A 22,931-nucleotide genomic window follows, 5' to 3' on the forward strand; every position below is an offset into this window, starting at 1 on the left:
AGCCTGTGGTCAGCTTCTTGGCTTTTACAAGCAGCAGGATGTCTCCTGGGATTCTTTGCTTCTTGATCCTTTCAGAAAGCAAAAACACAAAAAACCCGAAGCAACATCAAGGGCGCTCAGTGAGAGCGCAGCTACCAGAAAGTGAAACTGTTCAGGAATCGCGACCTTTGTCTAGTGAACATGCAAGAACGTATCTAGTGAGGGAAGCCACTAAAACAAAAAAGACATCTGTGGCAGTGATTGGTGGAACTGTGCATAATGCAACTTTACCTGTTGCATAACTTCATAGTGGAGTGGAACAGCAGAGGATTTTCAGATCAAATCCAGGCTCAACTCTCCCATGTGCCTTCTGGCAAACTGTTACTTTTTAAGCAAATACTTCTCTGTTCCACTTCAACATGAAGCTGTCGGTTGATGCAACAGATCAAAGTTGCAATATTCACTTTCTCCCATCATAGTCACAGATGCCTATGATTCTTTCACAGGTATCTTGGTGACTTCCCTCACTGGTCTCCTTTTGCATCCAGATGGATAAAAGGTCATAGAATTTAAAAAAACAAATGTAAGCCTTTTCCCCTGCATTCTACTGCAGTTTGGGAAACTAAATACTGACTTTTGTTGTTTTTAACTACTAAGTTATCCATGAGAGCGAAAGACACAACTGTAAGTAGATTTCTGTCTGTCAGTCCATCCTATTTTTTGCCAAAAGTTAACTTCTCAAATAAATATCCAGTTGAGACAGTGCCACATGTTTGAGCAATTTTCGTAACCATCTAGTGGGCGATCTGAGCATTTCAGGGATTTTGGTACATTTCCAACTTTATACCAATATATTCAGTTAAAAAATGCATTTAGAAATGTCAGAAATACACAATTTTTTGGCACACAAAGCTTTAACCTCCCAGTATTAATCTATAAAAATGTAAATTTTCAGAGTTTTATGGGTCTTGAGTTTTACCACGTCAAAGGTTTTCTTGTAGGGATGGATGGAAAAACAGATGGATGGAAGGACAGCAGTTCCTCTTGACAAGCACAACTTAATGTTGTGAATATACAATTTTTATTTTAAACACAGAAAATGTTCTAATTCAGAGAGGCTTTTCCCATATTTTATCACACCTAGTTCGGTCAGTGGCTCAAAGGGGGGTTGCAACCAAGTCAACCCCCCCCCATTGATTTCCAAATTGCCTGAAGGCCAGAGTGAGCTACACTGGTGCCCCCTGCAGGCCGTTTTCAGCATTCAACAACACATCAGCACATCAGTCATAATGTCTTGTTCTCACTCTGGTCTCACAACAGAAATACACAGAATCACTAACGTGTACATCAGCGTGAGGCAGCAATATTCACCAATGTGCACAGGTGAGAATAAACAACACCGATCAAGCGCTCAGTGGAGCATTATCGCAGACATCCAGTGTGATTTACGTTGCCCTTGCTTGAGAGCTTCAGCCAGTGTGGATGATGAAATCAGGAAGGTTAAAACAATCGGCTCTTTTTTATGTTTTTTTTTTTTTTATATTTTATCAATCAATCAATCAATCAATTTTTTTATATAGCGCCAAATCACAACAAACAGTTGCCCCAAGGCGCTTTATATTGCAAGGCAAGGCCATACAATAATTATGTAAAACCCCAACGGTCAAAACGACCCCCTGTGAGCAAGCACTTGGCTACAGTGGGAAGGAAAAACTCCCTTTTAACAGGAAGAAACCTCCAGCAGAACCAGGCTCAGGGAGGGGCAGTCTTCTGCTGGGACTGGTTGGGGCTGAGGGAGAGAACCAGGAAAAAGACATGCTGTGGAGGGGAGCAGAGATCGATCACTAATGATTAAATGCAGAGTGGTGCATACAGAGCAAAAAGAGAAAGAAACAGTGCATCATGGGAACCCCCCCACAGTCTACGTCTATAGCAGCATAACTAAGGGATGGTTCAGGGTCACCTGATCCAGCCCTAACTATAAGCTTTAGCAAAAAGGAAAGTTTTAAGCCTAATCTTAAAAGTAGAGAGGGTGTCTGTCTCCCTGATCTGAATTGGGAGCTGGTTCCACAGGAGAGGAGCCTGAAAGCTGAAGGCTCTGCCTCCCATTCTACTCTTACAAACCCTAGGAACTACAAGTAAGCCTGCAGTCTGAGAGCGAAGCGCTCTATTGGGGTGATATGGTACTACGAGGTCCCTAAGATAAGATGGGACCTGATTATTCAAAACCTTATAAGTAAGAAGAAGAATTTTAAATTCTATTCTAGAATTAACAGGAAGCCAATGAAGAGAGGCCAATATGGGTGAGATATGCTCTCTCCTTCTAGTCCCCGTCAGTACTCTAGCTGCAGCATTTTGAATTAACTGAAGGCTTTTTAGGGAACTTTTAGGACAACCTGATAATAATGAATTACAATAGTCCAGCCTAGAGGAAATAAATGCATGAATTAGTTTTTCAGCATCACTCTGAGACAAGACCTTTCTGATTTTAGAGATATTGCGTAAATGCAAAAAAGCAGTCCTACATATTTGTTTAATATGCGCTTTGAATGACATATCCTGATCAAAAATGACTCCAAGATTTCTCACAGTATTACTAGAGGTCAGGGTAATGCCATACAGAGTAAGGATCTGGTTAGACACCATGTTTCTAAGATTTGTGGGGCCAAGTACAATAACTTCAGTTTTATCTGAGTTTAAAAGCAGGAAATTAGAGGTCATCCATGTCTTTATGTCTGTAAGACAATCCTGCAGTTTAGCTAATTGGTGTGTGTCCTCTGGCTTCATGGATAGATAAAGCTGGGTATCATCTGCGTAACAATGAAAATTTAAGCAATACCGTCTAATAATACTGCCTAAGGGAAGCATGTATAAAGTGAATAAAATTGGTCCTAGCACAGAACCTTGTGGAACTCCATAATTAACTTTAGTCTGTGAAGAAGATTCCCCATTTACATGAACAAATTGTAATCTATTAGACAAATATGATTCAAACCACCGCAGCGCAGTGCCTTTAATACCTATGGCATGCTCTAATCTCTGTAATAAAATTTTATGGTCAACTGTATCAAAAGCAGCACTGAGGTCTAACAGAACAAGCACAGAGATGAGTCCACTGTCCAAGGCCATAAGAAGATCATTTGTAACCTTCACTAATGCTGTTTCTGTACTATGATGAATTCTAAAACCTGACTGAAACTCTTCAAATAGACCATTCCTCTGCAGATGATCAGTTAGCTGTTTTACAACTACCCTTTCAAGAATTTTTGAAAGGGTAGTTGTATAGTTATATAGGTAGTTGTATGTAGTTATGCGCAGGAACACGCAGCACAAAGAGAAACAGACTGTTTTCTTCTCAGGGGATATTGGATTATCAATGGTGCGCACAGTCCTGCTGAGCATGAAATCAGATCTCATCAGGACACCATGAATTAAATGTGTCTCCAGATTCAAATCTGAAAATTTCCCAGAGTTTGTCTACAGGGCATGATGTGATGATGTGAGCTGTAGGTGGCGGTGTGACGACTGTGACTTATAACACTTAAAACCCAGTGTTCTGGCTCTGAGGTGAGTTGAATATGTTGTTCAAAGTGGATGAAATGATCACAGTGGACAGATTATTAAGACAGCGAAAGGTAAAGAGAAAGAGAGACGGCGGTGGAGCGGCAGAGAGCGAGACAGCTTGACTCAAAAAGAATTCATTAAACGTAGAGTCTGCGTCAGCTCCCGAACACGCCATCGTCAATCAGCAACGTCGTCCTTCCAACAACTGATGATGTTTTGAGTAGAGGTTCCGCTGCCTCGCTTCCATAAACGAGCTGACATACTCAACAACAAGCCGTCGCTCCGACACATTTGGAGGAAGACAAAACAAATCCTTGATCACAAACACAAACCGTCAACCCAGTCAGGTTAACGGCTCAATCCTCCCGCAGGGTTTTAGCAACTACAAACGCATCACGGAATCCTGCTGTCACAACTACAAGTTCATTTTTTAATGTGGAGTTTGAAATCCGACAGTGTTCAAAGAGAACGTACACTGAAGTTGCGATGCCTTGAGGTTTGTGTTGTTCGGCAAAACCCTGTCCAGTGGGAATAGCGAGGTTAACAGGGTCGGTGATCTAGTGGTTAAAGTGTTAGGTTTGAGACCAGAGGATCCTCGGTTCAAATCCCAGCCTGACCGGAAAATCACTAAGGGCCCTTGGGCAAGGTCCTTAATCCCCTAGTTGCTCCCAGTGTGTAGTGAGCGCCTTGTATGGCAGCAGCCTGACATCGGGGTGAATGTGAGGTATTAGTGTGTAAAGCGCTTTGAGTTTTACACACTATATTAACACGCAGGGCTGCAGCGATACACTGATCTCCCGATATGATAGTTGGGTACCGATTTGATATGTATTTGTGATTCTATAGGTGCTGCAATTTGATGTGACAATATATTGTGTTTTTTTTGCAAGCAGTACCCTTCAACGGTCTCAGATGAAGCCCTACCGGAAGAAGCAAAAGTTGCAGTTGGCCACTTGAGGTTGGTTCCAAAACAGACCACATTACCATAGGAGTCTATGTTAAAATGTCCAACTTTACAGCAGAAATACACATTTACAGCCTGGTAGAAAAATGGTTTTGGTCTCTATAGATAGTTTTCCTCCTACACGACAAATATATGAGGGGCGAATTTTTATGCTCTGCTGGCCGAAGGGAGATTATGTCATAGTGATTTCCACCTGTCTGTCTGCCTGTCTGTACATCAGTCCCAAAAAGGGTATAAACATTCTGAAATCAACTCCTCTCACACTTTTAGGAGGAATTTTGTAAAACAGTACAAGTACCTTGGAATAGGTTAGTAATACACATATTTTCATATTGTTCCAGTTGGGCTCATTTTACCAGAGTTATGGGCCTTAATTAACAAAACTAGACTCCATCAGTTTCATTTTTGGGTGCCTGCATTCTGAAATCAAACCTCTCACATATTTAGCTGGAATCTCATGTAACTTGGAACAAATCCTTGTTAATGGTTGATAATACACATATTGTAATATTGTTCAAATATGACACATTTTGCCAGACTTTTGATCCTTGATTAACAACGCTAGGCACTGCCAGTTTCATGAGTTTGTGCCTACATTCTGAAATGCACTTCTATCATTTTTTGAGGAATTTTGGGAAACTGTACAATTCCTTGAAATGTTATCAGAATGTTGCACACGCTTGTACCAAAGCAGCATTTGCCAGGGTGGGATATTGTGTTCTCAGACCACTCTTGTTTTTCAAACCTCTTAGTTTAAGATATTTTAAACCAAACCATTTTGTAAAAATGGTGGTGTGCTCACTTTGAGTAATGGTGGCTGAGCCGAGTGACTCTGTCTCTCACTGTGACTCTAAGCAACAGTCCGCTCGGCTGCTTGCTGTCTTGGAGGCTGTGTCTGTTTTGTTTGGAGTATTTTATTACAAACACCCAGAATAATCTATCCTGTTGTGGTGGAATGTCCCAACAGATCATCTAAGATGTCTCTGCTGCTGTATTCATGCTGAATGAAACTCTTGTTTTATTTAATGTTCTATGCTAAATGCATAAGCACTTTTAGCAGCTGTCAATAGCCTGATCTGTTCAGTCCCATTAATGCACAATTACCGAGAAAATAAGTGGCTCATAATTTTTAATGTCGACATGGCAAGTTACTTAACATAACTTTTAAATTCCAAAAATAAGTAAGATGGACAAATAAACACATGTTGGACAACATATTGGATGCTATATAACACAGTTTGGACAAAAAAAAAAAAAAAAATCACCAGTGTGACACGGCCCGCTGGCTCACAGTAACATGGAAAAGGTGGAGAAGTGAACAGTGGCTTTATGCAGGAAGGTCTTAACTGATGCTGTGTAACATAAGGACTGTTAAATTCCAAAAATAAGCAAGATGGAAAACAATATTGGATGTTATTTGTGTCAGCTTTGACTTGCCCACAAAGTTGGAAACACCATAATAAAAATGTGAGTCATTTTTTAAGACCAGGTTTAACTGTGATGACTCTAAAACATCCCAGTCCTGGGGTCAAGTGATGTATACACAATTGGTTGATCAAATCTACAGCACCATTACAGGCAGGTGAAGTCTTCTTGCTATCCCAACTGAAATTTTTCTGTGCTCAGCATGACAATTGGATGACAAGTTACTTAACACAATGACTTTTGAATTCCAAAAATAAGTAAGACAGACAAATAAACACTTATTTGACAACCTATTGTATGCTAATTAACACAGTTTGGACAAAAGAAATTATCAGATGGATGCAGGTTACTGGCCCACAGCTACATGGAAACGTGGAGAAATGAACAGTGAATTTATGCAGTAAGGCTTCAGCCTGTGGTGTGCAATATAAGGACTGCGGGTGTAACGATTCATCTGCTATATCGATGTATCGATTTATATTCCTATGATCCAACTACATCAATCTGTGCTCTGCAAGTCAGCCTTCCGGACGACATATAGTGATCTAAAATTGTTTGAAAAGGTAATTCAGTTGTACGATACCAGGAAATAATGCATTGGATTTAAGCACAGCAGATTTTATATGGATGTATTTTGTTACACTTTTAATGATAAAGACGTTAAGCGTTACTCATATTCAGTCTGCCTGTCTGTGATGTCATCACCACGAGCCAGCAGACAACAAAACATAGTGTGGCGGATGCAGAGGAGAAGCCGGCGAGCGAGAAATTACCACACCATATGGAAACACTTTGGCTTCTGCAAAGACGGAGAAGTTCTAAATAAGTCGCTTGCTGTTTGTCAAGTACCACGGCAACGTGACAAATCTCTGCACCACCTACCATTGACAGATCTGACATAACCACAAGGTTGGACACAAATGCAGGATTCAGGATTCAGCTTAACAGGGTTTAATTCAGGTGTGGGTCGGTACACAAAAAGGCAGCCCAAAATAAGCAACAGTAGGCAAAGCATGAGGCAGAAACAAAATCCAGAAAAAACAGACAGACATGTTGATATATGGTTAAGAAAAAACAGGAATAGGTAACTCTGAGGACAAACGCTTGAAAGTGGCACAAGGCTCAACAATCCCTGCAAGTGAGAGAGGGAGAAGGTGTGACTAATAAAGGGGACGTAATCAGGAGAAAATGCATGGCAGGTGGGTGAGGAAGGATCCAGAATGAGGTGTGGCAAGCAGGAGGGAGGGCAGGAGGGACACGCCCAAAACCAAACACACTACACAAGACAAGAGAGGTACCACCACCAAACCCCAGTGAAAAACCCAACAGCATATCCAAGACAAGGCACCATACAATAAACCCCACAATAAACCCCACAGACCCAATCATGACAACCATGGGATTTCACACAACGCTGAATAAGCAGCAACAATGACTGATGGCTGGATGTCATGCTTAAATTGATCCAGAGTAGAAAATGTCTGTGTCAGGATTTCCCTTGATCGCTGTCCGGTGACCCTGACTGCGTCTTCCAGCTGTGCGCTCAAGATGCCGAAGCTTCCCGCAGCTTATGCTCAGGTAACATTGGCCTCTCCCTCTATTTCTGGTATTAGAACGAACTGTCTTTTACTGGTGTTCCAGATGATTCCAGGACAGCTCCTAAGCGGACCTGGATCCTGGATCTTTGGGAACTCCTTGGCTCTCGGCGTAGAGCATGTCTCAACTACACGCCAGTTAAGTTCCCCTCATCTCAGTGAGATCCCGTTCTCACTCTTTCCTGTTTGTGTCTGTGCTATGATAAAGAACTGTGCATGAACTCTGTTATTAAACCAATGAGAACCCAGCTGTATCATGTCCTGCTTAATTGGAACTGCATTACAACATGCAGCACTTTACCTCTGACCTTTGGGTACAACTTATAAACTATGAACAATTTCTGAACAGTGAACCTTATTTCTTAAGAAGACAACTTTATGTCCTGACCCCTGAAGCAACCTGTGTTAAGCCTGTGTTGAACTGTGACTGTTTTTGAGGACAGCGTTACGAGGGCCTTTCACTCACCCTGTGTGTCTTCTTCCTTAGTTCCTGGTTGCTGAGGGGAAAGTTCCACCTGGCCCTGGTCATAGAATCCTTAGTTGACATTATTCCTTCAAGACTGGCCCAGGAAAACTGCAGCTCCCTTATTTCAGTCAGGAGGCGGGCCACTCTCTATACTGCAGGCATCCCAACACAGCAGCCCAGCTCCCTGCGTGTGGGTCCATAGCCTGAAACGGTTCAGCTCCACACGAACCCCTAAGCATAACACTTTGTTCTGTAAACCAGAGTTTTAAATGAAACCCATACTGGTAAAAGTATTGCCGCGCAGTTCAGTCCACACATTACCCACTTCGAACAACTATCCAGGTATTTACTTCACAGTCACACTGATTGAATTTTTAGCTAAAACGTTACTGAATCGATTTGACGTCACTGAATTGTTTCTGATTGGATCGTTCTAAATGAACCAACAATTCCAAAAAGAAGCAAGGCGGACAAATCAGTGTTCACTGGTTAGTGGTACTGGATGTTATTTGTGGCACTTTGGACAAAAGAAATAGTCAGATGGACATGGATTACTGGCCCACACTGTTGGAAACACGACAACAAAAATGTGAGCCAATTAAAAACAAGCAAACAAATGAGCAAGTCAGCTCTTTAATTTGGGTTTTTGTGCATTGTTGCAGTGTACTTTTATTATTGGTGTTTACTTTGTTATGTGCTTTGATTCCTGGGAAAATCCTACGTAAATTGTTAATAATAATAATGATAATTCCAATAATGATGAATGCATGTTTTTTTTTGGTGTATGAGTTACAGGACCTCCCAAACTACTACAAAAAGAAGAAAGAGAAAAAAAACAAACAAATACCCAAAATTGAAAACAAAACATGATAAACATCTTGTTTTGGCTTTTAAAAAATGTCCCTACTCATCCTTGTGGTTTCTTTCTTTACAAACCCTTTGTTTACCAGAAGAAACCAGTTTGCTTCAAAATTAACACCAAAACCAAGATTGTTTGTAGATCTTGTTACTTGGATGACTGAATCTTCAACTACATACTATATTTTGGCACCAACCCAGTTTAAGATTTCTTGATGTTGTTGTCAGTAATCCAAAATGGTTTTTACAGCAGCTTACAAACAGTCTAAATGGTCAGTGTTGGACTTTGTTTGTCTCTTTCTTTCTGGCCTTTACAGATATAAAGTTGCTGCAGTTTCGACTCTTTTTGTCCTCAGTCGTAGAGCTAAAAAGGTCATCAGCAGCCCTCTTCCTCACTCACGATCTTCACTCGCTTCCATGGAGACCACAGTGAGCCAAGGGTCCTTGGCAGCTTCGCCTGCCCTGCTGGTGAACCTTTTTAAAGCTGGCACCATCAAAAGCACGGACCATCTGAGGTCCGGCCACTTCGTGTTAGGAGATGAGTTGGACAGAGAACCGAAGGCTGGGGAACAAGGATGAGGCTTGAAGCTCAGACAAGATGAGCGTGGAGGAGGCGACAGCACGGAGAAGGTTAGCAAGAGACAAATGAGGGTGAGAGGGGGTGCGTCTGGAGGGAAATTTGGAAGAGGGACACGGATGTCAACACCAAGGTGGGTTCTCACACCAGACACGAAGGTAACCAGGAAAATTAGTATTTGATGAGCTACGAGTGAAGGAGTTGAGGGAACACGACTATGAACGAAAAAAGAAAAGGGATGAGACCATCCTCCCCTTTTCTTTTTCAACTTTGCACTTACCAACTTTTTGAAGTGGAAGTAGGCGAGAAAGAAACAAAGAGAGAATCTTTGTTACTGGGAAGAAAAGTAATCCATAGGCCAGAACACAATGTGTTTTGTACTAAAGAAGTACTTGGATTTGTTAGAAATGAAGGCAGTCGTGAGAAGAATGAGCGGAAAGTAGGCCGATCGATTCTTACTATCAGAAAATGAATTGGGGATAGAGATTTGGCAGAAAGCAGTGAAGAATAGATGAATGAGATCAGAGGGAACGGCGTGTGAATAAAAGCTGATATGAGCCTTTCCCGCTGAAAAGTGTTCAGAATGTGTGCGCCATCAGCTGGGATGCCAAAAGTTAAAAAAAATCAAATCAAATCAAACTTTCTTCACTCAGAGTCCCTGGTTTCTCTGAAATGATTGCCAGACAATTTATATGGAAATTCTCCAGGAGACCAGTCCATTCGTCAAGCTAATCATCAGTAAGTGACTAAGTTGAGAAAACCAATTTAAGGTCAAAGTTTTGGTGTCTCGGCTAGAAAGGACTCGTCTTCGTATATGACCACATCGTTCATGTGGGAACAAACAGCCAATCAGAATACAGTGTGGTAAAGGGATGGGGAAAGAAAAACGAGAAAGAGAATTTCAAACCACAGGACTTGGAGTCTGGATATACTCCTTCCATCAGTCCCTGATCTGGATCATCACAGCACGCCACTTTTATTATTGACATTTATTCTTTAATTATTAAAGTTTATTTTGTTCAGTGCTTTGATTCCTGCAAAAGTCAGATATATAATCACTTATTTTAAATACTAACATTAATACTGGCGTACAAATCTTTAGAACTTGTCAGCTTCAGAAATAAAATGTACTATTTATTATGGATTTTGGCCGAATTCAAATATGACAATAAAAATGGCAGATTTTGCTGCTGTTTCTAAGATATTTATTTATTTTTTTACATTTTATGTCTTCATAATTATATGGTGCTGATAGTGGAGTTTTCATGATAAATCATACAGAGGTCTTTTCATATTTTCATTGTTTATACGGTGCATCCAGAAAGTATTCACAGCGCTTCATCGTAGAGAAGCTTGAATCTTCGACTGGAGTGGGTTGCTAGACGCGAGGACGTTTCACTTCACATGGCAGAAGCTTCCTCAGCTAAAATTTTTGCTCTGGTAGTTTGACTTCTGTCTGACTCTTGTAGAGAAGAACAAACAGAAGCAACAAAAGCTGGAGTTTTAAACCTAACCAGACCCCTCCTACCGAGAGGCAGACTGCTGTTGGCTTTAAACAATTGCTTTAATTAGCACCTATTGTGCTCTTGTTAGCACCCTCCTAATGACAGGGCAGCTGTCCCTCCTATCGATGGGACTGACGCCTCTCCTGAAGACGTGAATGACTCATTACCATGAACAAAAGACTGAAACTGCTTTGACCTGAGTACCCCATTGTAAACAGGGGACAAAGCGTGTCTCAGACCCCCTCCCCGGTTAAGGCTGGGTTTCAACTGTTTCACATAGAATGCCCCCTTCACCCCTCTCTCAAACCATTTCTTCTCTCTGGCTAAGATTTTAACTTCCTTGTCCTCAAACATGTGGTTAGTGTCTTTAAGGTGGAGATGAACTGCAGACTGAGGTCCACTGGCGCCCTCTCTGCAGTGCTGGTATAGCCTTTTGTGTAAAGGTTGCTTAGTCACACCTATGTTGAAGACTCAAGCTTCTCTATGATGGAAACCACCTGGACAACTGAGAGCCTACACAGAAACACAGTGCTTCACTTTTCCCATATTTGGTTATGTTACAGCCTTATTCCAAAATGGATGAAATTAATTCTTGTCCCTCACAATTCTGCACACAATAACCCATAATGCAATGTGAAAAAGTTTTTTTTTTTTAGATTTTTGCAAATTTATTAAAAATAAAAAACTATGAACTCACATGTACATAAGTATTCACAGCTATTATCATGAAGTTCAAAATTGAGCACAGTTGCCTCCTGTTTCCATTGATTATCCTTGAGATGTTTCTACAGCTTAATTGGAGTCCACCTGGGGTAAATTCAGTTGATTGGACATGATTTGGAAAGACACACACACCTGTCTACATATAAGGTCCCACAGTTGACAGAGCACAAACCAAGTATGAAGTCAAACGAATTGTCTGGAGACCTCCGAGAGAGGATCATCTTGAGTCAAATCTGGGGAAGGGTACAAACACATTTCTGCTGTTTGAAGGTCCCAGTGAGCACACTGGCCTGCATCCTCCGTAAATGGAAGAAGTTCAGATCCACCAGGACTCTTCCTAGAGTTGGCCGCCCGTCTAAACTGAGCGACCGGGGGAAAAGGGCCTTAGACAGGGAGGTAACCAAGAACCCGATGGTCACTCTGTCAGAGCTCCAGCATTCCTGTGTGGAGAGAGGAGAACCTTCAAGAAGGACAACCATCTATCTCTACAGCAATCCACCAATCAGGCCTGTATGGTAGAGTGGCCAGACAGAAGCCACTCCTTAGTAAAAGGCACATGGCAGCCCACCTGGAGTGTGCCAAAAGGCACCTGAAGGACTCTCAGACCATGAGAAACAAAATTCTCTGGTCTGATGAGACAAAGATTCAACTCTTTGGTGTGAATGTCAGGTGTCATGTTTAGAGGAAACCAAGCACCATCCCTACAGTGAAGCATGGTGGTGGCAGCATCATGCTGTGGGGTTGTTTTTCAGGAGCAGGAACTGGGACACTAGTCAGGATTGAGGGAAAGATGAATGCAGCAATGTACAGAGACATCCTGGATGATTTTTTTTTCAATTTATTTTCATTTATATAGCGCCAAATCACAACAGAGTTGTCTCAAGGCGCTTCACACAAGTTGATGAAAACCTGCTCCAGAGTGCTCTTGACCTCAGACTGGGGCGATGGTTCATCTTTCAGCAGGACAATGACCCTAAGCACACAGCCAAGATATCAAAGGAGTGTCTTCAGGACAACTCTGTGAATGTCCTTGAGTGGTCCAGCCAGAGTCCCGACCTGAATCTGATTGAACATCTCTGGAGAGATCTGAAAATGTCTGTGCACCGACACTCTCCATCCAACCTGATGGAGCTTGAGAGGTGCTGCAAAGAGGAATGGACAAAACTGCCCAAAGACAGGTGCACCAAGGTTGTGGCATCATATTCAAGAAGACTTGAGGCTGTAATTGCTGCCAAAGGTGCATCAACAAAGTACTGAGCAAAGGCTGTGAATACTTATGTACACGTGATTTCTTAGTGTTTTTATTTTTAATAAATCTGTAAAAAAAAAAAAAAAAAAAAAAAAATTTCATGTTGTCATTATGGGGTGTTGTGAGTAGAACCTTGGGTGAAAATGTATTTCATCCATTTTGGAATAAGGCTGTAACATAACAAAATGTGGAAAAAGTGAAGCGCTGTGAATATTTTCTAGATGGCTTGTATAAAAATATTTAACCTGTTCTCTTTTTGCGACACTTTAAAAATCAGCAAATGAGCTATACATTAACACTTTGTAGGATAGCAGTAACTTATCTCCACAACAAGAGCCAATCAACAATTTCAAACATCAGTTTCATTCTCAGTGGTCCAATTTAGTAAAGTTTGATGATATTTATTTAGGAAGCATTTTGGCTGTAGACCAGTGTTAAAACAAATGTGATTTTTCAGTATATAATTTGTCCTCAAGTATAAGTTGCAGCACCTCCAAAACTTGCAAAAGACTTATACTACGGAAAATACAGGACTTAATTTAATTAGTTTTTTTAAGTGGTTAAAATGACAAAGAATCCATGAGTCCTTCTTCAGAAATTAAATCTTATGTCATCTTACTTATTCTTAATGAAATGAGTTATTGTTTTTGTTCACAAAATCTGTTGTCTGATTCTTAATGAAATGAGTTATTGTTTTTGTTCACAAAATCTGTTGTCTGTTGCTTACCAGCAGCTAAAGCCACCATTTGTACCAATTATGATGAGTGAATGAATTTATTTCCGTCTGACATTGTGCTTGTAAACCCCTGACCACCTCTTCAGGTGTTGTGACGACTGTACGCCTAATGAACTCAGTACCATCACATATAGTGAGTGTTTGGTGTCTTTACAGTGCGTTGTGATGAAAAGTGCAAAGTGATGAAAATGTTCATTTTGCCACCAATAAGTTCAGGTCAGTAGTTTGGTGTACATTATGTAGTACAAACAAAGTAAATTGGCATCACTTCAGTGAACACCAATGTCTTTCCAACAAGGACAATTACCCTAATACTTTGTTGAAATTAAAAACCTCATTACAGAGACTTAATTAATGATGTGGAAAGTAAAGGATATTAACAAACTAAGTGATAACAGCGTTTGCTGCACTCGCCACATTTCCATTCACATCTCATTTACGGCACATTGTCCAGTGCAATCAAGAACAAAATGCCGTTTATCATCATCTCAGAAGGAGTTCTTAAAAAACTAAAAATCAAGTATGAACTAAAAATCCTGGAATCTTCCCATCCTGTTTGGGAAAATGGAATTATTACAATTAGAGCCTGGCAAGTCATCCCACCACGCTGATGCCCAAGTTAGAAGGTTGCGTAGTTATTAGAATGAGCTCCGAGGAACAGGGAAATTAATGTGGCAGTGATAGCGAGCGGTAAGGACAGACATTAGGGTCATTTGTGTTCTTCCCCCAGCTATATGACATTGAGAGAACCGTGTCTTCGGGAGATAAAGAATTGGAAGAAAGTGGGATATGAGACGAAGAAGGGACGAGAGGAGAAAAGGCAAACGTAACGCAAGGACAAACTTGATATAAGTCGTCTAAGAGCTTTCATACCAGTCAAGACGACACTGTATTTTTCAGGGTACCTGCAGGATTTGGGAAGAAGACAACTACAGACACAGGTGGAAGAGACTTCTGAATCAGAAAACAATGAACGCTTCCTGCAGCCCGTTCCTTTCAAGTATAAGACTGATTCTATCACAACATTCAGACACAGATTCAGGATGGCTTCATTAAGTTGGAGGGAGTGTTGTACTGCTGTTATCTCTGATGGTGCTGAGACACGTCCTGGCCTTCCTTTGCAACTTCACTTTCCTCTAAACTGTTTGGGAACCAAACTTCAAACCCCCCAGACTGAGACTGTTTCAGTTGATAACCAACAGAAGACAATGTAATCGTTTGCCTGAAGATTCGTGAAGGTAATATCGCCCTCATGTTGGTCACTGGAGTCCTCTTGGCAGATGTGTGAAAGGGTTGCCTAACCCTTTCACCCTATTTTTAAAAGGATATGTCCTCTAGCCTTCCCCATTTCACCACCAAGAAATGGTTTCAATCACACAAGATGTTCTTCAGTTATTGTGCAGAAACAAAAATGGAGCTCGTGTCCATAGTGGCCATATTGGAAAACAGATGATAGCCATTTTCAAAAGAAAATCTTTAGGTGACTTAAACTGTCCAGTGTAGCAGTGGTCTGTTTCAGAGCTGTGTGTGAAACCATTTTAAGAATGATGACCTTCTCACACTTCCTCGATGTTATATTTTTTGCAGTGGTCTGGTAACGGGTGTTCAAACAATGAGGTTAAAAATAATGTGGCAGGCCTTACTTGGATCAGACAGGATGGTGTCAGTTTTGGGCAGAAACTGGTCACAGCGGATTCCCTGGTAGCCTTCCCGACATCTGGTGGAAAAAGAGAGAATTTCATCAGAAGAAGGTAGAAGACCATCATAGCTGGTAGGACTACCAGAGCTGTACTATATTAAGGAGAAAGTCCTACACAGGCCTTGAGACCCATCAGGCCTGTGATTTGCCCGAATACTGTAGGATGGTGAAAATAAACACACAACAGCTATATTAAAATAAAAATAAAAAACTAAAGACAACCAGCAGAAAATAAATTAGCTTTAAGATTAGCCTTTAAATTTTCACCTGCAGTGGACTTTCACATGTTAACAAGTAAACTGTTCGATAAAGTGGGCGCATGCCAGGTGAAAGCTCTTAAACCTGTTGACTTCTTAGACTCTGTGGACACAAAGCAAGTCTGCATCTTGCGACCGCAGGGCACCAGAAGGCACATAAGGTAGGGATGGGGCCGATCCGATCCAATATCGGTATCGGTAAACCAGTGTCATTCAAGGATCGGTAATTTTAGATATAACCTGCGGAGTTTTCCAAAGCAGGAGCCACGTCAGTTTGTTTTTTCCTGCTAAAAGGTATCCAGAAGGGATTCGCTGCTGGCTGCAAACTGCATAAGGGACCTCCTGTTTGGAGGCATGCCCCAATGTGACGCGGAGTAATGAGACACGCCTCCATTCAGGCAATCCCTCCACAAAGTCCACAGCCAGACTGCAGGCGAGCATTGAGATGGCCAACTTTTTATCACATGTCTGCTGTGTCCACAAAGCAAGACAGCAAAGTGCAATGTTTGCAAAGCCATTGTACTGGGAGGCGGAAGCTCCGTTGTGACCTACAATACAGCAAACATAATCTTTTAGTCGGGGGACAGAAAGACTAAAGGAGCCAACCCAGACTGACTCCAGACATGAGTAAATTATGTACTTTTATTTATTTTTTGGTGGTTTCTTGTTACATTTTGGAAATGCAGAAATGGACTTTGTCTTTAAAATGGTACATGTACTCAGGGAGGGTGTGCCATCTGGTGTTCAAGAGATGAAACTTAGCCACTGACCCAACAATAAATAAAAGTACTTAATTCTTTCACCAAAACATCAAATCTGGGCTTGCATCTTTGATGTACCTTCTGGCAAATTGTAGTTGAGCTTTCAGGTGTTCTTTTTAACAAAATCCTCCTCTATACCACTTCATCATGAAGCTGTATAACTGGGGATACAAAATATCCTCATATAAAATCATCACTAATGACAATAAAATTAAAGCAAACAGAGCTCTGGTATCGGAAAATTATCGATATCAGCAGATATCCAAATTCAGGTATCGGGATTGGATCGGAAGTGAAAAAATGTGGATCGGTGCATCCCTATAAGGCTCAACAAGTTCAGGAGAATAGGTGGGTGCATAACCACTCCCTGAGCAGTAAAACCTTTCTGCTCTTACAGTCATAGGGAACAACTTTAGGGAAACCAGAACAGACGTGGTCAAATCCCTTAGTTTTAGTCAAAACTCTAGCAGCAGTATTCTGAACCAGGAAGCATTAGGCTAGACCCCTGAAAGTGGGTGTGTCACTACAATCTAGGGTGGCAAAATTTACCACCCATAACTTACACAGTATATATTTAATATTTGTGTATGATAGCTGCCCCAGGGTGGTAGCTGTTTTGGTTAATGAATTATTGGTTGTGCTCACAGGATTAACAAATGGAATAGTTTTGACGTGTCAGTGATTGTTCGCCAAAGAATTGGCCCAACAAGGTCAACATCCATTATGTTGTGTGTTGGGGGGTTTGGCTGTGAAGGAGGACGGGTGAGGGACACATGCTGTCAGCACACATCAGAGGTGATTATCGTCTGAATAATCGTTAATAGTAATTTGGCGTTTTGTTACGCAGTATATTTGAACATTGATGAGAATTGTGCAGTTTGCTTTTCACTGCCGTGGCGTACGGATTGATGATCCTCCACCTGTTGTGAGAAGCTGCTCATTTACATAAGGCTTAAATTCAGACCTGAATCTGTTGCTGATAGTGTGTGCCTCTGAAGGATATTTGTTGTAGCTCTGTTGACTTACCTCACCTTTTCCATCCTTCACAGAGTCAGTTTGTCGTATTCACCTGGGGGGTGTTCGGAGGTGAATCTGAGTCCAGAAGTGCCGGGCTTTGATCCATTTGGGCGCTGGAGAGCGCGCCATCCTTCACCTTGCCAAGACAGCTGACTATTTATGTTGTACACGGATTATTGCACATGAGGGGGAATAAATTTGTTTCTTGGAACCGCTTTCTGGTTATTTAGCGCTGGGCCATTGTCAGATGCTGGTTTGGTTCTCTGACCCACGTCAGCACATAACACATTAGATTCTATGACATATGCTACCCTGTAATGTGACAAGTGTGTAGATTATTCCTTTTTAGAACCTTATTAATTCAACCAATATTTCCATCACCTTTTTACACAATTTTTTTATCCCATAACTCATTCAGTCCCATAACATTCCCGTAACATTCAGTCATACATAGTCCAAGTTATACCTTTTTGGAATCTTTATCATGTGGCATAATTATCAATATGATTAGAGCATTTTTAAATGTGCCCTGTGTAATCCCCTACCTGGCAACATGTACCACCCTGGGATGGCCACAATACCTTTTTCAAGTCTGTATAGATAGGTCACCAAAATGGCATTATAAAAGTTTTGCAACCGTGGGTGGTAGTGACCAACCTATGTGGCTACTTCTCCTTTCAAGGTTGGTACCCATTTACAGCTGAGTGAACTGGTACAATATTGATGAAGATTCTGGTCCAAATACACAGACAGGTAGCCTGAAGTTGGCACACCTGGAATTGAACTCCAGTCCACAGAGCCACCTGTCTTCATCTGGATCACTGAGAATCTTCATTGGCATCTTCATGGAAGTGGGGTAAATTGACAAGTCAATCAATTTTATTTATATAACGCCAAATCACAACAAACAGTTGCCCCAAGGCGCTTTATATTGTAAGGCAAGGCCATACAATAATTACGCAAAAACCCCAACGGTCAAAACGACCCCCTGTGAGCAAGCACTTGGCGACAGTGGGAAGGAAAAACTCCCTTTTAACAGGAAGAAACCTCCAGCAGAACCAGGCTCAGGGAGGGGCAGTCTTCTGCTAGGACTGGTTGGGGCTGAGGGAGAGAACCAGGAAAAAGACATGCTGTGGAGGGGAGCAGAGATCAATCACTAATGATTAAATGCAGAGTGGTGCATACAGAGCAAAAAGAGAAAGAAACACTCAGTGCATCATGGGAACCCCCCAGCAGTCTAAGTCTATAGCAGCATAACTAAGGGATGGTTCAGGGTCACCTGATCCAGCCCTAACTATAAGCTTTAGCAAAAAGGAAAGTTTTAAGCCTAATCTTAAAAGTAGAGAGGGTGTCTGTCTCCCTGAACTGAATTGGGAGCTGGTTCCACAGGAGAGGAGCCTGAAAGCTGAAGGCTCTGCCTCCCATTCTACTCTTACAAACCCTAGGAACTACAAGTAAGCCTGCAGTCTGAGAGCGAAGCGCTCTATTGGGGTACTATGAGGTCCCTAAGATAAGATGGGACCTGATTATTCAAAACCTTATAAGTAAGAAGAAGAATTTTAAATTCTATTCTAGAATTAACAGGAAGCCAATGAAGAGAGGCCAATATGGGTGAGCTATGCCCACAAGTCAAGTGATGTCACTCATATTTTCAGCCAAAACCACCAAAGCTAGACAAAATCAAGCAAACTCATCACAGTTTTTGGTTCCTGACCCAGGCACTCTGAAGCTCTGATGAAAACGGTTGAATGAAGCCACATTTCTTGCCTTGTTCCCCTCAAATTTCCAGTAATGCCAATTCTTGAATTTGTTTGGCACATTTGCCAAAGCACCACTGCAGGCTATGGTCGTTAGGCAGCTAATGCATTCTTAAACAGATTCTAGTTCTTCTTCAGCACATGTCCTAAAAGTGACTATGGATTAGTAGGATGTGTTTGTACTCAATTTCAGATCAATAGGTACATCTGTATGAAGGTCCAGCATTGGACCTGTGTGGTGTCCATGTAGACAAACCATTAAACAGAGTGCAAACTAATTGGACACCCGCACTGGGGCGGATATCAATCTCGGCCTCCGGCTGTTTTTATTCTGAATAACACTGTTTTTTCTGTGACCCCTCTGAGGAACAGCCAAGTATCAAAGATGCAAATTTAACAGACATGTCTCCCAACTCAAACAACTTAAGTTATCTGCTGAATTTAACGTTGCTAAATATAATCTGCCAATCATTCTGTTCCAGGACTACTGCCATTTTTTTTGCACCTATTTGTGTTTTATAAGTTTATTTAACACAAACATGCAACAGCAACCTCATCTACAACCACCAAGACCTGATGAACATTGGATTTCAGGCAAAAATGGAAATTACTAGTGCTTTTTCATGGACCCAGAACATTCCACTGGCGATAGCAAGACCGCTGGGCATCTCATGGATTGCTATTGGGCCTAGCAGGCAGCTCAGGGAGAGGAAGCAGAAGCGGAGATGCTAGGCAGGCCTGCTAGCTCAGCTAAGGAACCAACCGCACAGACCTCTGCTACCATCTACATCTTCCTCACTAAAGCCAGATCCCTTGCAAACAAGATGGATCAATCAATCAATCAATTAATTTTTTTTATATAGCACCAAATCACAACAAACAGTTGCCCCAAGGCGCTTTATATTGTAAGGCAAGGCCATACAATAATTATGTAAAACCCCAACGGTCAAAACGACCCCCTGTGAGCAAGCACTTGGCTACAGTGGGAAGGAAAAACTCCCTTTTAACAGGAAGAAACCTCCAGCAGAACCAGGCTCAGGGAGGGGCAGTCTTCTGCTGGGACTGGTTGGGGCTGAGGGAGAGAACCAGGAAAAAGACATGCTGTGGAGGGGAGCAGAGATCGATCACTAATGATTAAATGCAGAGTGGTGCATACAGAGCAAAAAGAGAAAGAAACAGTGCATCATGGGAACCCCCCCAGCAGTCTACGTCTATAGCAGCATAACTAAGGGATGGTTCAGGGTCACCTGATCCAGCCCTAACTATAAGCTTTAGCAAAAAGGAAAGTTTTAAGCCTAATCTTAAAAGAAGAGAGGGTGTCTGTCTCCCTGATCTGAATTGGGAGCTGGTTCCACAGGAGAGGAGCCTGAAAGCTGAAGGCTCTGCCTCCCATTCTACTCTTACAAACCCTAGGAACTACAAGTAAGCCTGCAGTCTGAGAGCGAAGTGCTCTATTGGGGTGATATGGTACTACGAGGTCCCTAAGATAAGATGGGACCTGATTATTCAAAACCTTATAAGTAAGAAGAAGAATTTTAAATTCTATTCTAGAATTAACAGGAAGCCAATGAAGAGAGGCCAATATGGGTGAGATATGCTCTCTCCTTCTAGTCCCCGTCAGTACTCTAGCTGCAGCATTTTGAATTAACTGAAGGCTTTTTAGGGAACTTTTAGGACAACCTGATAATAATGAATTACAATAGTCCAGCCTAGAGGAAATAAATGCATGAATTAGTTTTTCAGCATCACTCTGAGACAAGATCTTTCTGATTTTAGAGATATTGCGTAAATGCAAAAAAGCAGTCCTACATATTTGTTGTTTGTTGGATGAGATGCAGTCACAGATTACCTACAACCGCCTCATCCATGAGTGTTGTCTGCTGATTGTTCATGAATCCTGGCTGCGCCTGCATATCACCAACGCCACAGTGGAACTAGCAGTTTGCACCATTCACTGCTATGACCGGACTGAAGCCTCCAGTAAGAACATAGGAGGGGGACTCTGTGTTTACATGCTTGAGGACTGATGTTCGGACAGCAGAGTAAAAGACACCCACTGCTCACCGGACCTAGAGGCCATGTCTGTCTGGTGTCTACACTTCTACCTGCCATGGGGAGCTAATGGTAGCCATTGTGACTGCTGTTTACATACCCCGATGCTAACGTTAGCAGAGCACTCGGCCTGCTTCAGATCATGGTGTCTAAACAACAGAGGGCTCATCTGGATGGCGTGTACATCATTGCTAGGGACTTCAATAAAGCATGCCTCAAAACTGTTCGCCCCAAATTCCACCAGCTTGTCAAGTGTGCAACCAGGGGAAAAAACACACTTGATCATGGATATTATAACAGAAATCATGCCTACAGAGTGATCCCCCCCCCGCTCACCTTGAACAATCAGACCACCTCTCTCTGCTTCTCTTTCCAGCCTACACCCCCCTCAGGAGGAAAACAAAACCATCAAAGCCTGGTCTCACCCAGGACTGCTTTGCCTGCACAGAGTGGAGTATTTTTGAAAATCAGGACCTGGACACACACACACACACACACACACACACACACACACACACACACACACACACACACACACACACACACACACACACACACACACACACACACACACACACACACACACACACACAAATCTGTCCTCTTTTACATCAGGTGCAGTGTATAAAACATCACCAGGAACAGAAACATCCAGGTCTTTCCAAACAGGAAGTCATGGATGACAAAGTCCAGACCCTGATGAGAGCTCATAACTTGGCCTTCTGCACCGCCAGAGCTGACCTGAGGAGGGGCATCAAACAGGCTAAGGGCAAACAAAAGGAAGACAGAGGGATACCTGACAGATTATTACCCACGTTAGATGTGGAGGGCCATTCAGGCCTTAACCAACTATAAGGGCCACCCCCCCTAACATCCTCCAGCATTAGCAGCACACTGGCAGAGAAGCTACCAGTTCAAGACCACCACCACACACCTGCAGTCACCCCCCCCCTCCCCCGTTCCAGCACCTCACCTGCAGGAGCATGAAATGAAGAAAAACCTAAGAGCTGTGAACCCAGGAAAGCTGCTGGCCCTGATGGTATCCTGGGAGAAGTGATTAAAGCATGTGCAGACCAAATGGGAGGGATCCTCACTGAACTCTTCAACCTCTCCCTGACACATGCCACCATCCGCACATGTCTAAAGACCTCCACTTTCATCCCCATCCCCAATAATCCTGCCATAGACAGTCTGAATGATTACAGACCCATCGCCCTGACATCTGTAATCATGAAGTGCCTGGAGCGATCAGTCTCCCAGCACATCTGAGACTGCCTCTCTTGGCCCCCACCAGTTTGCTTAAGCCCTTTCACACCTGCGAAAACAGAGAGTTGCGTTATGTTGTGTTTAGAGTGCGCCCGAAATGTGCACATACTCTGAATTTTTCCTGCGTAATTGCTTCATTCCGTTTGTAGATTTGCTTGCAGCTGCATATGTTTGCTTTTTGCCGCTATTTAAAACCAATTCAACTCTTTCATTTCACTCCTGCTGGCTGTGTAGAACACATCGCTGCGCCTGGAAAACACTGCTGTCTTGTCATATCTCATAATATCAGATCACAAAGTTCAGAGTCTGTGTGCTCATCCAAAAAAAAAAAAAAGAAAAAAAAAAAGGAAAATATTGCCATTTAAACTCACTTACTTTAACATTGGGCAGCACGGTGGCTTAGTGGTTAGCACTGTTGCCTCACAGTGAGAAGATGGGTTCAATTCCCACCTGTGGCCTTTCTGTGTGGAGTTTGCATGTT

The 22,931-nt window shown here is 42.2% G+C and overlaps 1 protein-coding gene across 1 annotated transcript in view; it reads right to left on the reverse strand.

Moving 5' to 3' along the window:
- Positions 1-22,931, reverse strand: part of LOC117522924 (pro-neuregulin-3, membrane-bound isoform) — a 1,011,312-nt gene that overhangs the window by 142,793 nt on the left and 845,588 nt on the right. Inside the window, exon 3 of the mRNA XM_034184344.1 lies at positions 15,285-15,358. Coding sequence (XP_034040235.1) covers positions 15,285-15,358 — 74 coding nt within the window. The remainder of the gene's footprint in view (positions 1-15,284; positions 15,359-22,931) is intronic.

Source organism: Thalassophryne amazonica, chromosome 13 (assembly GCF_902500255.1).
Source record: "Thalassophryne amazonica chromosome 13, fThaAma1.1, whole genome shotgun sequence".
In the NCBI taxonomy this organism is placed as follows: Eukaryota; Metazoa; Chordata; class Actinopteri; order Batrachoidiformes; family Batrachoididae; genus Thalassophryne; species Thalassophryne amazonica.